The sequence below is a fragment of the Theropithecus gelada genome, chromosome 10, assembly GCF_003255815.1.
Source record: "Theropithecus gelada isolate Dixy chromosome 10, Tgel_1.0, whole genome shotgun sequence".
Lineage (NCBI taxonomy): Eukaryota > Metazoa > Chordata > Mammalia > Primates > Cercopithecidae > Theropithecus > Theropithecus gelada.
This window is the reverse complement of record NC_037678.1, coordinates 24,625,570-24,640,892: the sequence shown is the minus strand read 5'-3', so window position 1 is coordinate 24,640,892 and position 15,323 is coordinate 24,625,570. Positions and strand designations below refer to the sequence as shown.

General features: G+C 41.3%; 1 protein-coding gene across 1 annotated transcript in view; it reads left to right on the top strand.

The window, feature by feature from the left end:
- MYO18B (myosin XVIIIB) overlaps positions 1–15,323 on the top strand; it is a 287,077-nt gene that overhangs the window by 162,935 nt on the left and 108,819 nt on the right. Inside the window, exon 33 of the mRNA XM_025399134.1 lies at positions 12,561–12,713. Coding sequence (XP_025254919.1) covers positions 12,561–12,713 — 153 coding nt within the window. The remainder of the gene's footprint in view (positions 1–12,560; positions 12,714–15,323) is intronic.

The following is a 15,323-nucleotide window of genomic DNA, read 5'->3' as shown; positions in this document are numbered from 1 at the left end:
TCTTCTTTTATTATTATTATTATTATTATTTTGAGATGGAGTCTCGCTCTGTCACCCAGGTTAGAGTGCAGTGGCTGGATCTCAGCTCACTGCAAGCTCCGCCTCCTGGGTTTACACCATTCTCCTGCCTCAGCCTCCCGAGTAGCTGGGACTACAGGTGCCCGTCACCTCGCCCGGCTAGTTTTTTTTGTATTTTTTTTAGTAGAGATGGGGTTTCACCGTGTTAGCCAGGATGGTCTCGATCTCCTGACCTTGTGATCCGCCTGTCTTGGCCTCCCAAAGTGCTGGGATTACAGGCTTGAGCCACTGCGCCCGGCCACTTTATTATTATTTTACTTTAAGTTGTAGGGTACATGTGCACAACGTACAGGTTTGTTACATATGTATACATGTGCCATGTTGGTGTGCTGCACCCATTAACTTGTCATTTACATTAGGTGTATCTTCTAATGCTATCCTTCCCCCCTCCCCCCTCCCCACAATAGGCCCCAGTGTGTGATGTTGCCCTTCCTGTGTCCAAGTGATCTCATTGTTCAATTCCTACCTATAAATGAGAACATGTGGTGTTTGGTTTTCTGTTCTTGTGATAGTTTGCTGAGAATGATGGTTTCCAGCTGCATCCATGTCCCTACAAAAGACATGAACTCATCCTTTTTTATGGCTGCATAGTATTCCATGGTGTATATGTGCCCCATTTTCTTAATCCAGTCTGTCACTGATGGACATTTGGGTTGATTCCAAGTCTTTGCTATTGTGAATAGTGCTGCAATAAACATAACGTGTGCATGTGTCTTTATAGCAGCATGATTTATAATCCTTTGGGTATATACCCAGTAATGGGATGGCTGGGTGAAATGGTATTTCTAGTTCTAGATCCTTGAGGAATCGCCACACTGTCTTCCAAATGGTTGAACTAGTTTACAGTCCCACCAACAGTGTCAAAGTGTTCCTATTTCTCCACATCCTCTCCAGCGTCTGTTGTTTCCTGATTTTTTAATGATCGCCATTCTAACTGGTGTGAGATGTTATCTCATTGTGGTTTTGATTTGCATTTCTCTGATGGTGAGTGATGATGAGCATTTTTTTTCATGTGTCTGTTGGCTGTATGAATGTCGTCTTTTGAGAAGTGTCTGTTCATATCCTTTGCCCACTTTTTGATGGGGTTGTTTTTTTCTTGTAAATTTGTTTGAGTTCTTTATAGGTTCTGGATATTAGCTCCTTGTCAGATGAGTAGATTGCAAAAATTTTCTCCCATTCTGTAGGTTACCTGTTCACTCTGATGGTAGTTTCTTTTGCTGTGCAGAAGCTCTTTAGTTTAATTAGATCCCATTTGTCAATTTTGGCTTTTGTTGCCATTGCTTTTGGTGTTTTAGACATGAAGTCCTTGCCCATGCCTATGTCCTGAATGGTATTCCCTAGGTTTTCTTCTAGGGTTTTTATGGTTTTAGGTCTAACATTTAAGTCTCTAATCCATCTTGAATTAATTTTCGTATAAGGAGTAAGGAAAGGATCCAGTTTCAGCTTTCTACTTATGGCTAGCCAATTTTCCCAGCACCATTTATTAAATAGGGAATCCTTTCCCCGTTTCTTTTTTTTGTCAGGTTTGTCAAAGATCAGATGGCTGTAGATGTGTAGTATTGTTTCTGAGGGCTCTGTTCCATTGGTCTATATCTCTGTTTTGGTACCAGTACCATGCTGTTTTGGTTACTGTAGCTTTGTAGTATAGTTTGAAGTCAGGTAGCGTGATGCCTCCAGCTTTGTTCTTTTGACTTAGGATTGTCTTGGCAATGCAGGGTCTTTTTTGGTTCCATATGAACTTTAAAGCAGTTTTTTCCAATTATGTGAAGGAAGTCATTGGTAGCTTAATGGGGATGGCATTGAATCTATAAATTACCTTGGGCAGTATGGCCATTTTCACGATATTGATTCTTCCTATCCATGAGCATGGTATGTTCTTCCATTTGTTTGTGTCCTCTTTTATTTCACTGAGCAGTGGTTTATAGTTCTCCTTGAAGAGGTCCTTCACATCCCTTGTAAGTTGGATTCCTAGGTATTTTATTCTCTTTGAAGCTTTGTGAATGGGAGTTCATTCATGATCTGGCTTTCTGTTTGTCTGTTACTGGTGTATAAGAATGCTTGTGATTTCTGCACATTGATTTTGTATCCTGAGACTTTGCTGAAGTTGCTTATCAGCTTAAGGAGATTTTGGGCTGAGACGATGGGGTTTTCTAAATATGTAATCATGTCATCTGTAAACAGGAACAATTTAACTTCTTCTTTTCCTAACTGAATACCCTTTATTTCTTTATCTTGCCTGATTGCCCTAGCCAGAACTTCCAACACTATGTTGAATAGGAGTGGTGAGAGAGGGCATCCCTGTCTTGTGCCAGTTTTCAAAAGGAATGCTTCCAGTTTTTGCCCATTCAGTATGATATTGGCTGTGGGTTTGTCATAAATAGCTCTTATTATTTTGAGATATGTTCCATCAATACTGAATTTATTGAGAGTTTTTAGCACGAAGGGCTGTTGAATTTTGTCAAAGGCCTTTTCTGCATCTATTGAGATAATCATGTGGTTTTTGTCTTTGGTTCTGTTTATATGCTGGATTACGTTTATTGATTTGCATATGTTGAACCAGCCTTGCATCCCAGGGATGAAGCCCACTTGATCATGGTGGATAAGCTTTTTGATGTGCTGCTGGATTTGGTTTGCCAGTATTTTATTGAGGATTTTTGCATTGATGTTCATCAGGGATATTGGCCTAAAATTCTCTTTTTTTGTTGTGTCTCTGCCAGGCTTTGGTATCAGGATGGTGTTGGCCTCATAAAATGAGTTAGGGAGGATTCCCTCTTTTTCTACTGATTGGAATAGTTTCAGAAGGAATGGTACCAGCTCCTCCTTGTATCTCTGGTAGAATTCGGCTGTGAATCCCTCTGGTCCTGGACTTTTTTTGGTTGGTAGGCTATTAATTATTGCCTCCATTTCAGAGCCTGCTATTTGTCTATTCAGGGATTCAACTTCTTCCTGGTTGAGTCTTGGGAGAGTGTAAGTGTCCAGGAAATTATCCATTTCTTCTAGGTTTTGTGTAGAGATGTTTATAGTACTCTCTGATGATAGTTTGTATTTCTGTGGGGTTGGTGGTGATATCCCCTTTATCATTTTTTATTGTGTCTATTTGATTCTTCTCTCTTTTCTTCTTTATTAGTCTTGCTAGCAGTCTGTCAATTTTGTTGATCTTTTCAAAAAACCAGGTCTGATTTTTTGGAGTGTTTTTTGTGTCTCTATCTCCTTCAGTTCTGCTCTGATCTTAGTTATTTCTTGCCTTCTGCTAGCTTTTGAATGTGTTTGCTCTTGCTTCTCTAGTTCTTTTAATTGTGATGTTAGGGTGTCAATTTTAGATCTTTCCTGCTTTCTCTTGTGGGCATTTAGTGCTATAAATTGCCCTCTACACACTGCTTTAAATGTGTCCCAGAGATTCTGGTATGTTGTATCTTTGTTCTCATTGGTTTCAAAGAACATCTTTATTTCCGCCTTCATTTTGTTATGTACCCAGTAGTCATTGAGGAGCAGGTTGTTCAGTTTCCGTATAATTGAGCGGTTTTGATTGAGTTTCTTAGTCCTGAGTTCTAGTTTGATTGCACTGTGGTCTGAGAGACAGTTTGTTATAATTTCTGTTCTCTTACATTTGCTGAGGAGTGCTTTATTTCCAACTATGTGGTCAAGTTTGGAATAAGTGCGATGTGCTGAGAAGAATGTATATTCTGTTGATTTGGGGTGGAGAGTTCTGTAGATGTCTATTAGGTCTGCTTGGTGCAGAGTTGAGTTCAATTCCTGGATATCCTTGTTAACTTTCTGTCTCGTTGATCTGTCTAATGTTGGCAGTGGGGTGTTAAAGTCTCCCATTATTATTGTATGGGAGTCTAAGTCTCTTTGTAAGTCTCTAAGGACTTGCTTTATGAATCTGGGTGCTCCTGTATTGGGTGCATATATATTTAGAATAGTTAGCTCTTCCTGATGAATTGATCCCTTTACCATTATGTAATAGCCTTCTTTGTCTCTTTTGATCTTTGATAGTTTAAAGTCTGTTTTATCAGAGACTAGTATTGCAACCCCTGCTTTTTTTTTGTTTTCCATTTGCTTGGTAGATCTTCCTCCATCCCTTTATTTTGAGCCTATGTGTGTCTCTGCATGTGAGATGGGTCTCCTGAATACAGCAGACTGATGGGTCTTGACTCTTTATCCAATTTGCCAGTCTGTGTCTTTTAATTGGACCAGTTAGTCCATTTGCATTTAAGATTAATATTGTTATGTGTGAACTTGATCCTGTCATTATGATATTAGCTGGTTATTTTGCTCATTAGTTGATGCAGTTTCTTCCTAGCATCGATGGACTTTACATTTTGGCATGTTTTGCAATGGCTAGTACTGGTTGTTCCTTTCCATGTTTAGTGCTTCCTTCAGGATCTCTTGTAGGGCAGGCCTGGTGGTGACAAAATCTCTAAGCATTTGCTTGTCTGTAAAGGATTTTATTTCTCCTTCACTTATGAAACTTAGTTTGGCTGGATATGAAATTCTGGGCTGAAAATTCTTTTCTTTAAGAATGTTGAATATTGGCCCCCACTCTCTTCTGGCTTGTAGAGTTTCTGCTGAGAGATCTGCTGTTAGTCTGATGGGCTTCCCTTTGTGGGTAACCCGACCTTTCTCTCTGGCTGCCCTTAACATTTTTTCCTTCATTTCAACTTTGGTAAATCTGACAATTATGTGTCTTGGAGTTGCTCTTCTCGAGGAGTATCTTTGTGGCATTCTCTGTATTTCCTGAATTTGAATGTTGGCCTGCCTTACTAGGTTGGGGAAGTTCTCCTGGATGATATCCTACAGAGTGTTTTCCAACTTGGTTCCATTTTCCCCGTCACTTTCAGGCACACCAATCAGACGTAGATTTGGTCTTTTCACATAATTCCATATTTCTTGGAGACTTTGTCCATTTCTTTTTACTCTTTTTTCCCTACACTTCTCTTCTCGCTTCATTTCATTCATTTGATTTTCAATCACTGATACTCTTTCTTCCAGTTGATCGAGTTGGTTACTGAAGCTTGCGCATTTGTCACGTAGTTCTCGTGTTATGGTTTTCATCTCTATCAGTTCTTTTAAGGTCTTCTCTGCATTGATTATTCTAGTTATCCATTCATCCATTCTTTTTTCAAGGTTTTTAGTTTCTTTGTGCTGGTTCCGTAGTTCCTCCTTTAGCTCTGAGAAGTTTGATCGACTGAAGCCTTCTTCTCTCAACTCATCAAAGTCATTCTCCATCTAGCTTTGTTCGATTGCTGGCAATGAGCTGCGTTCCTTTGGAGGGGGAGACGTGCTCTGATTTTTTGAATTTCCAGCTTTTCTGCACTGCTTTTTCCCCATCTTTGTGGTTTTATCTGCCTTTGGTCTTTGATGATGGTGATATACTGATGGGGTTTTGGTGTGGGTGTCCTTTCTGTTTGTTAGTTTTCCTTCTAACAGTCAGGACCCTCAGCTGCAGGTCTGTTGGAATTTGCTTGAGGTCCACTCCAGACCCTGTTTGCCTGGGTATCAGCAGCGGAGGCTGCAGAAGATAGAATATTGATGAACAGCGAGTGTTGCTGTCTGATTGTTACTCTGGAAACTTCGTCTCAGGGGTGTACCCAGCAGTGTGAGGTGTGAGGTGTCGGTCTGCACCTCAGTTGAAAATGCAGAAATCACCCGTCTTCTGTGTTGCTCATGCTGTGAACTGGAGGCTGGAACTGTTCCTATTAGGCCATCTTCAAGATAGTCTTCTTTAACTGAGTTCATAGAACTGTCATCATGTGTCTTAGTAGTTCTAAAGTATTGCTTTTGACTTTTTTTTTTTTTTTGAGACAGAGTCTCGCTCTGTCACCCAGGCTGGGGTGCAGTGGTGCGATCTTAGCTCACTGCAAGCTCCGCCTCCCGGGTTCACACCATTCTCCTGCCTCAGCCTCCTGAGCACTGGGACTACAGGCACCCGCTGCCTATAGGCCCATTGAGGCAACAAAGATCTCAACAAATTTAAAAAATAGTTATGCTTTCTATGTCTTGTTTCTTTTTCTTACCTTATTTCATTTGCTTGGGCCTCCAGTATAAGATTGAATGGTAGAGAAAGATGTTTGACATCCTTTTCTTGTTCCTGACCTTAATAGGAGTGCTTCTAAAGTTTTGTGATATACATATTTGCAGTGTATTTGGTAATTACAGTGATGCATTGCTTAGTGACAGAGATACTTTCTGAGAGATGCATCATTAGACAATTTCATCATTGTGGGAACATCCTAGAGTACATTCACACAAACCTAAATGGAATAGCCTTCTACACACCTAGGCTATCTGATATAGTCCATTGCTCCTGGGGTAAAAACCTGTACAGCATGTTACTGTACCGAGTTTGGTAGGCAATTGTGACACAGTGGTAAGTATTTGTGTACCTAAACATATCTCAACATAGAAAAGGTACAGCAAAAGTATGGTATTATAAGTTTATGGGACCACCATTGTATATACAGTCCCTCACTGATGGAAATGTAATGTGGCATGTAACTGTAACTTTAATAAGGTTAAATCAGTCTTGTATTTGTAATTTTCTAATATCTTAAAAAAGATGTTTTATTATTGAATATTGTGTGCTTTTTCTGCAATTGTTGATAATCTGATGACCTATCTCAATCTATTAATGTAGTATATTTTAGATATTTAATGTATCCTGATGTATTTCCCAGATAAACCTTTCTTAGTGTCATATGTTTTCAATACATGGCTCTTTTGGATTGCTACCAGTTTATTGAGAGTTTATTTAGGATTTTTGAAACCAGGCACATAAGTAAGATTGGTTTGTAATTTTTTTCTCTTAGACTTTGCCAAGTGTTATACTAATCTCATAAAATGAGTTCACAACTATTTCTGAGACAATTTTTTGTAAAATTTGGATCATGCAGTTCTTGCAAATTTGATACAATTTGCTTGTAACCCTATTTGATTACTGTGCCAAAATGCTGTAATCATAACTGAACACAAATTCAGGTATAATTCTTTTCCTTACTGAGTGAACTTTGGTAACTAAAATGTTTCTAGACATTTATTATTTCATCTAATTTTTCAAATAGGTTGACATAAAAAATGTTCATGGTATTTTGTTATTTAAAAAATTCTACTGTATCAGATTATTTTCTTTTTAATCATAATGTTTACTTTTGAGTTTTTTGTGGTTAATGATGATTAGTCTTGTTAGAGTTTTATGTGTAATCCCTTCAAATAACCTGCTTTTGTTTTATTGCTTCTTTGTTGTGTATTTGTTTCTTTTTCCTTCTTTTTTCCGCTGATTAGTTTTTTGTTTTTTCTGTGTGTTTTTTTGTTTGTTTGTTTGTTTTTTGAAATGGAGTCTCACTCTGTCGCCCAGGCTGGAGTGCAGTGGCGCGATCTCAGCTCACTGCAAGCCCCTCTCCTGGGGTGACGCCATTCTCCTGCCTCAGCCTCCCAAGTAGCTGGGACTACAGGCTCCCACCACCACGCCCGGTTAATCTTTTGTATTTTTAGTAGAGACAGGGTTTCACCATGTTAGCCAGGATGGTCTCGATCTCCTGACCTCATGATCCACAAGCCTTGGCTCCCAAAGTGCTGAGATTACTGGCGTGAGCTACCGTGCCCGGCCCCATTGGTTTAGATTTTTGTTCTTGGTCTTCAGTTTTAGTATTAAAATGTTTGACTCACCTTCAATATTTTGTTTCCCACTTAAAATGTTTTCTTTTAAGTACATTTAAGATAATACATTTACCTGGAATTGCTGTTTTAGCGCCATCTACTAAGTGTTTTGTCTTATCTTTTGTTCTTTTTTCTTTTAACCTGTAAGCTATCTAGAACTCGAGTTTCAAGTTTATTAACATTTAGGATGATGATTTAGGATAGAATAACTTTCTATTGTTAATTTTTAATTTAAGGGCACTTTGGATAGATAACATGGTAGAATGCATAACATCTTTTCTTTGAAATTGTAGAGATCTCTTTGTTGCTCTAGTTATTGGTAGAGTTTAATAAACTATTGTGTGTGGCTGGGCACAGTGGCTCACACCTGTAATCCCAGCACTTTGGGAGGCCAAGATGGGCAGATCATTTGAGATCAGGAGTTTGAGACCAGCCTGACCAACATGGTGAAACCCTGCCTCTACTAAAAATATAAAAATTGGCCGGGTGTTGTGGTGGGCACCTGTAATCCCAGCTGCTCAGGAGGCTGAGGCATGAGAATCACTAGAACCCAGGAGGCAGAGGTTGTAGTGAGCCAGGATCACGCCACTGCCCTCCAACCTGGGTGACAGAGTGAGACCTTTTCTCAAAAACAAAAATAAAACCAAAGAAACAAAAATGAACTATTGAGTGGAAAATAATGTAACTGTTTATGAGGCACAGGGTTCTAAACGTGGCAAATAAATCAAGCTTGTTAATTTTTTATTTCAACATTATATACAAATGTAAAAGCATAAGCCATAAAGAAAAGTTTAAAAATACATGATTATGTATTTTTAAAAAGTACCTCCTGTTAACTTTGGTTTTGAGTTCTTGATCAGTTTCTGAGAGAGTCCTGTTATATCCTTACCATGAGAGTTGTTCTTCCAAGTTGTGTTAACAATTCTGTCATAGTTTCTCTTTATGTATTTATGGTTATATATTTAGGTGCATCTAAGTTTTGCATTGCTTTATTTTCTTGAAGATCTTTGCTTCGATTCTTACCTGGTGTCTTTCTTTCTCCATGAGTGAGTTTTGCCTTATTTTATTTTGCTTGATTTATTTTAGTCAGTTTACCTGCAAAACTTTTTTCTATTTCGTTTTAAAGATTTGTAGGGGAGTGTGTGTGTGTGTGTGTGTGCGTGCATGTTCATGTGTTTTCTTTAAACAGCTGGATAATTTCAATGCAATATTTTAGTCTAGCTTTTCATATAAAAATTTAATTTATTTACATATGTTATAATGACTGATATATTTGAAACTATTTTGTATTATCTTATTTTGTGTTTTTTTAGTTTCATGTTCCTTTACATTGCTCTCCCTCTATTGCTTTCCTACTTTTAGATAGATTGATGTTTCCTGTGTTCTCTTTTGAACTATTGGTTCAGAAGCTACAAACTTTATTTCTGTTTGTTTGGTTGTTACTCATAAATTTCAAGATACATGCTTAATCATATTTTTTTACCAACATTAATTTTCACAGTAATGCTGTGGGTTAGATATTATTATCTCCTTCATATAAATGAAAGAAGTAAGGCTCGGAAAAGTAAAGCAACTTGCCCAGGATTGCCTAGCAAGTTAGTACCCTAGGAAGATTCTAAATGAGGTCTATGTTATTTGAATGTCTATCATTTTAAAAACCTATTATGATTCTGCTTAAAAGCAATAAGGTCCACTTAGCTAGAACCATATTTTTGTGGACCATCTTTTTTTCATCGTGTTCTCAGGCAGCCAGTTCTGCCATTAATTTGTGAAACCCTTAGCAACATGCATTCTCTCTCCAAGCCTCAATTTCCCCATCTGTAAAGTGGTTTGATTATCCCTAACAGCACGTCTAGATCATATTTTAATAGTGCTTGGAGATTCTTTTGACAATGGACGTTTAACAAGTTCCCCAAATATTTTGCCTTTATGATAAATGGTGAACCAACTAAGACTGCAATATAGTTACTCATAACAACACTAAACATCATGTAGATTTATTGGTTAATTATTAACCATCTTTATCAAAGTTTGAATCTTTGTGCTACAAAATGGAAACTCGCAGCATGACATTTATTTCCCATTAACCTAATGAGTGGTATTTTTTGCCCTCCTCGCTTGTAGCCATTTATTATAAATGGGAGGATGACTGGTCTGAGATTTTCTTGTGAATTTTGTTTGCAGTGCTTCCTCTGAAAAGTGCCAGCATTTTCAGGGCCTTTCAGGCAGTGAAGATCGTAGAATCTGAGCCATCTCTACTGCATGGTCAGTGTCAACATCAGGGAATGTCCCTGATGCTAACTCGCCCCACAAGAGAATGAAAGGCACTCTAGGGTATGGGCAAAACAAAAACAGACACAAATATAAGAAATGTGCAAAGCCCACTGCCTAAGCATAATCATGGTAAGAGTCTGGGTTCTAGAGTAAGTAAATCTGGGTTCATGAAGCAGCTCCACTAGGCACTGTGGTGCAATGGTTAGAGACTTACATCCTAATGCTGAGCTGCCTGGATTCAGATCTCTGCATAGCCACTTAGTAGCAGTATGACGTTGGGCAGATCATTTCTTTCGTATCAGTTGTTCCTCCATGTAAGAGCCCTGGAAAACCTCTTTCACTTTGTAACCTGCCCCCCACCCACTCCAGGGTTTTATACCCTCATGGCAACCACCCAGAAATGCATAGCCCAGATTGTTTCTCGCCTCTCTGCCTCTACTCATTAAGTGCCTTCTACCTAAAACATCCTGCCTCTACCTCCCCTCGCTAGCGGTAGCTACCTTCTACTTCCCAATTCCATCCCAGCCTGAGCTGGATAATGCTCTTCTGTGCTCCCATGATGTATTTTTTTCAGAATTAAAGACTAAAACACACCATCTAATGGTATATTTTACTAAAATTACCACTCTCCAGCCAGAAAAGCTGGATTCATATTCCAACTCTGCCACTTACTAGCTGGGTGAACTGAGGCAAATTACCTCATCTTTGCAAACTTCAGTTTCATTATCTGTAAAATGGGAATCATAATACTATACACCTCATCGATTCATCATGATGACTAAATGCATTAATAGCTATAAAGTGTTTAGAATAGTATATGACACTTAGAAAGTGTCTATAAATGTAAGCTATTACTACATTTGTAAAGGCAATAGTAATAAGGTCTGTTTAAGGAGATTGTCACAGGAGTTAAATGCAATAACACGTGACAAAGAGCCTGGCACAATGCCCAGCCCTCAGCTCAGCAGATGAGACTGTGTGTGTGTGTGTGTGTGTGTGTATAATAGAACAGCATTTTGAACCTACCAAAACAATACATTTCAGATATAAAGACCATATTCTAAGAACCAACTTGTTTGTCAAAGAATTCAAAACCAGCAGTGGAGAAATAGAAATACAAAATTTGGAGGAACACATTCTAGGTCATCAGACAATACTCACAATCCTTTATATTTGCAAAGCACTCAACAGCATACAAAGTGCTTTGGAATCCAATATCACGTCTGATCCTTGTCTTATCTCAACAGGAAGGACAGGGTGTTTTTTTAACCTCTCCTTTTGTGGATGAGAAAACTCAGGTTCAGAGATGTGGCGTGACTCAGCCACTGTTCCATCATCAACAAATGGTGAGCCAGGGTTTAAAGCTTAGATCTGCTCATTCTCAACCCCGTGTTTTTTCTAGAATATTCCAGGACATTCTGAGCATCCCAGGAAATGGTTAGCATTTGATGTGGAGACACAGATTTCCAGGTGTGTAAAAACCACATCCCAGTGTTGAGGGACCTGCACCCTGTTTTCCTTAAAACTCCCCATCTGATGGACAGGCCCGTATTGTATCCTCTGGTCTCCTGAAGAGTCCGAGAAAGGAGTCGTTAGTTTCTTTCAGGGATGTTAACACGTTGTCTTTTAAGTCAGTGCTGTTTCTAGAGAGGTGACCGGCTGTTGAAATTTCATGTAGGGCCCAGTGTAATTCTGTACCTCTTCTGCTTTGGCTTAGCCTGTACTTTTTGGTCACTGAAAGCTGTCAAGGAGTCTAAGGTCACAGTCCTGGTGCCCAGTCCAGGATGTGGCTTCTTTGGGACTCCCTCAACAGCTGTCCCTGGCAAATTCAAGATTCTGGGGGAAGAAATGTACTCACCTCTGGGTAAGGTTCCTCTGCAGCAAATGATGTCATTTTCTTGTCCTTAAACTGGAAAACAGGACCAAAGGACAGAAAAGATTGACTTAGATCATCAAAAGGAGCACATTTACAATTTACTGAGGTGTAACACACATACAGAGGACTCAGTATCCCATGTGTACAGCTCAATGAATTTTCATAAACTCATACAACACCACCCAGATCAATAACATTAATAACTCGCCAGAAATCGAGAGGCTCTGTCCAATCCCTGCCCACCCAGGACTGTCCTAACTTCTGTCAGCAGAACCTGGCCAGCAGCAGAGGGATTCACCTGGCACATGAGGCTCTTACAAGATGAGGTGAGGTCATACTGATGACTTGTGCGCAAAAGGTGGGATGATGGAGTGACTTTGGATCCATACGAGCTATGATAGCAGCAATGATAGCAACTCATATTTCTTGTACATTTATTCTGTGTCAAGCATTAGGCTAGGCAGGTATTTAATTTTCACAGCAGCCCAATGTGGTTGGTGCCAATCCCATTTCTCAGTTGAAGAAACTGAGGCTCGGGGTGGAGAATGGTCTTGCCCAAGGTCACACAGTGTGAGTGGCAAAGGCAGGATTTAAACCAGGGAGCCTGGTTCCGGAAAACTTAGACCCTGGCCACTGCTTTGCCACCTAAGCTCATGGGTCTTCCTTTGGCTTTCAGATTGGCCATCGGGACTTTGACGTGGAGAAGCGACTTCGGAGAGACCTCAGGAGGACACATGCACTGTTGTCAGACGTGCAGCTCCTTCTCGGCACCATGGAGGATGGCAAGACATCAGTCAGCAAGGAGGAGCTGGAGAAAGTGCACAGCCAGGTGGGGATCATGGGATCCCCTTGAGAATCAGGGTGGGGAGGATGCTACGATCTGCAGGGAATGGCTTTCCCTCCCAGGTATGAGCGGAACTGTGGTGCCAACCTCCAACTTTCACAGAACTGCAGGGAGATGGGGGGCATTTCGGGGCTGCAAGGGTCACATGGAGTGTCGGTGAGGAGGAGGGATCTAAGAAGGAGTCCTGTTGCCTTCTTCAGAGATGATGTCTGGAGGACTTCATCAACACTAGCCAGAATGGCTGAGTGCAGTGTGCCTCGTGTGTGTGTGTGTGTGTGTGTGTGTGTGTGTGTGTGTGGTGTGTATATGAGCCAAATAGCAATAGTGCCAGTCATGCAAAACCAATGCTTAACAACAGCAACAGTTATACAAACGTTGGCAGTTTGACTGCCTATTAGTATGATAATGATATTGATCAAGACATGATGTTGACCACTGGCTGCTACCAGCTGGAGCCCTCACTAGGTACTGGGTCCTCTGTATCTCCGTACATGGTGCTGCATGCTGTTCTCAGGATTGCTGAGTGAGGTGAGGATCATCAACTTCATTTCACAAGTTCAGGTGATTGGGTGGCAGAAAGGCGTGATGACCTACCCAAAGTCACGCAGCTTGAAAGCAGCAGAATCAGGATTTGAACCCAGATCTTCAGGCTCTACCGTCCCTGGCTGCTTCAAAGGAGGACAGGAGGAGTGGCAAGGTTGAGGATGGTAGGGAAGTGAGGCCAGAGCAGAGCCCGGGGACCTGAGGAGATGTCATGCGTGTGGGCTGTTCCGGCGACAGACAGTGTGGTCCAGGGCAGCCAGTGTTGAGAAATGTGAATGGATCTGACAGGGTGGTGCAAGCCTTGGGGAGAGAGGTCCCAAAGCTGAATGATGTAGCAGGAACTCAGTATTTGCTACCAGTCCCCATGGGTAGCTGAAGATACCTGGGGAGGCTTAGAGCTCTGCTGGGAGTGTTGTGTCCTTGCAATTGATGTTACCTTTCCTTGGATCAGTCATTCTTGCTAAGCCCAGATGCCTTCACCACCTTCCTTCCTGCAGGATTACCATCCCTTCCTCCAGTCAGAGGCTGAGCCAAGCCTGGAACCCGTGTTTCCCAACTCCAAACCCAGTGCTGTTCTCTCTTCCTTCTGGAGACACAGCCCATGATGACCAGCAGGTCTCCAGGAAAGCAGCAAAAGGCAACAGACTATAGTGCCAATGGTTGGAAACAGAGATCCCAGAGCTTCTGCCGCTTCCAGTCTCTGGTGTCAGTTGCTATCTGTAAAACAAAACATTTCAGTTAGAGCTTATTCGCTTAACTAGAAGACCTCAACCAAAACAAAACCAGACGAAGACCTGAATTCAGACCTGATTTGGAGTTCACCAGTCTCTCTGTTAATGCCCATTTCCTCTCCCAGGATCCAACCTGGGACCGCACGCTGCTTTTTATTGCCATGCCTGCCCAGTCCCCTCTGTTCTGGGACAGTTTCTCAGGCTGACCTTGCTTTTCAGGACCCTGACAGTCTTGAGGAGCACTGGACAGGTATCCCATGGGATGTTCTCTAATCTGGGTTTGATGGTTTTCTCATGAATAGACCGAGTTTATGCTATTGGAAAGAATGTGACAGAAGTAAACTTGTTAAACCAGAAGACACTGGGAGGACCCTTCCATCTTGAAAATTCTATGACTCTTAGCCATCTCCCTTATCAGATCATTCTCTTCTAGTGTGATCCGCCCTCCTGACTTATCTGAGACTGTCTTAGTTTTAGTGCTACCAGTTCTGGGTCCTGGGCAAGCCAGGATGGCTGGTCATTCTATCCTCTTCATGGCCATGTCAGGAAGCCAGTATCGCCTGTGCTTGACCGCATCACCCTGCTTAATCCTCATGATGCTCCTAGGGGAGGGGAGGTGGCATTGTGCCCATTTTACAGATGAGGAAATGTTGTCCAGAGGTGGCAAGTGGTGTGCCCAAAGTAACACAGTAGGTAAGTGGCAGAGTCGGGGTTTTGAATACAAAGCTTGTGATTCTAAGTGCAGACTTGGGAGATGCTTTTGACTCACATTGCATCTTCCTGTCTGCTTGGCTGACCAGGTGGGTAGGGAACCTTGAGCCACCTGGCTTGCCTCCAGGGAGGCAGAGTTGCTGTGTGATGGCTCAGCCAGGGGCCAGGCATTTTGAGTTGAAGCAACTCGCTTGGCAGAAGGCCACATGCCTGCCCATCTTCCATCAAAATGTCCCCAGAGCCACAATACCCAAACCTCCCCTCCCCCAACAGGTGGATGTTTTTGAAAAGAAACCACAGAGATTTTGTTACTTTTTCTTTTTTTGTTTTATTAAGTATTCATGAGAATTCGCCCTCTGCAGGGTTAAAATGCATGTTCTTGGGGAAAAGTGGTATTTAATAAAGGCGCTTTGAGCTGAATCAAAGAGCCTCATTCTTCTGAAAGTCCTTCTTCCCGGTCTCTGCATCCGGCTCCTATCAAAGGAAATCCACAGCCTTGGCTTTTCGTTGCTGTTGTCATGGAAATCGTTATAAGGATGGGATCGCGTGGACCAGAGGTCAGGATACAGTTGCTTTGGCTCCCAGCGCACGTGTCCCGGATGCCAGAGTC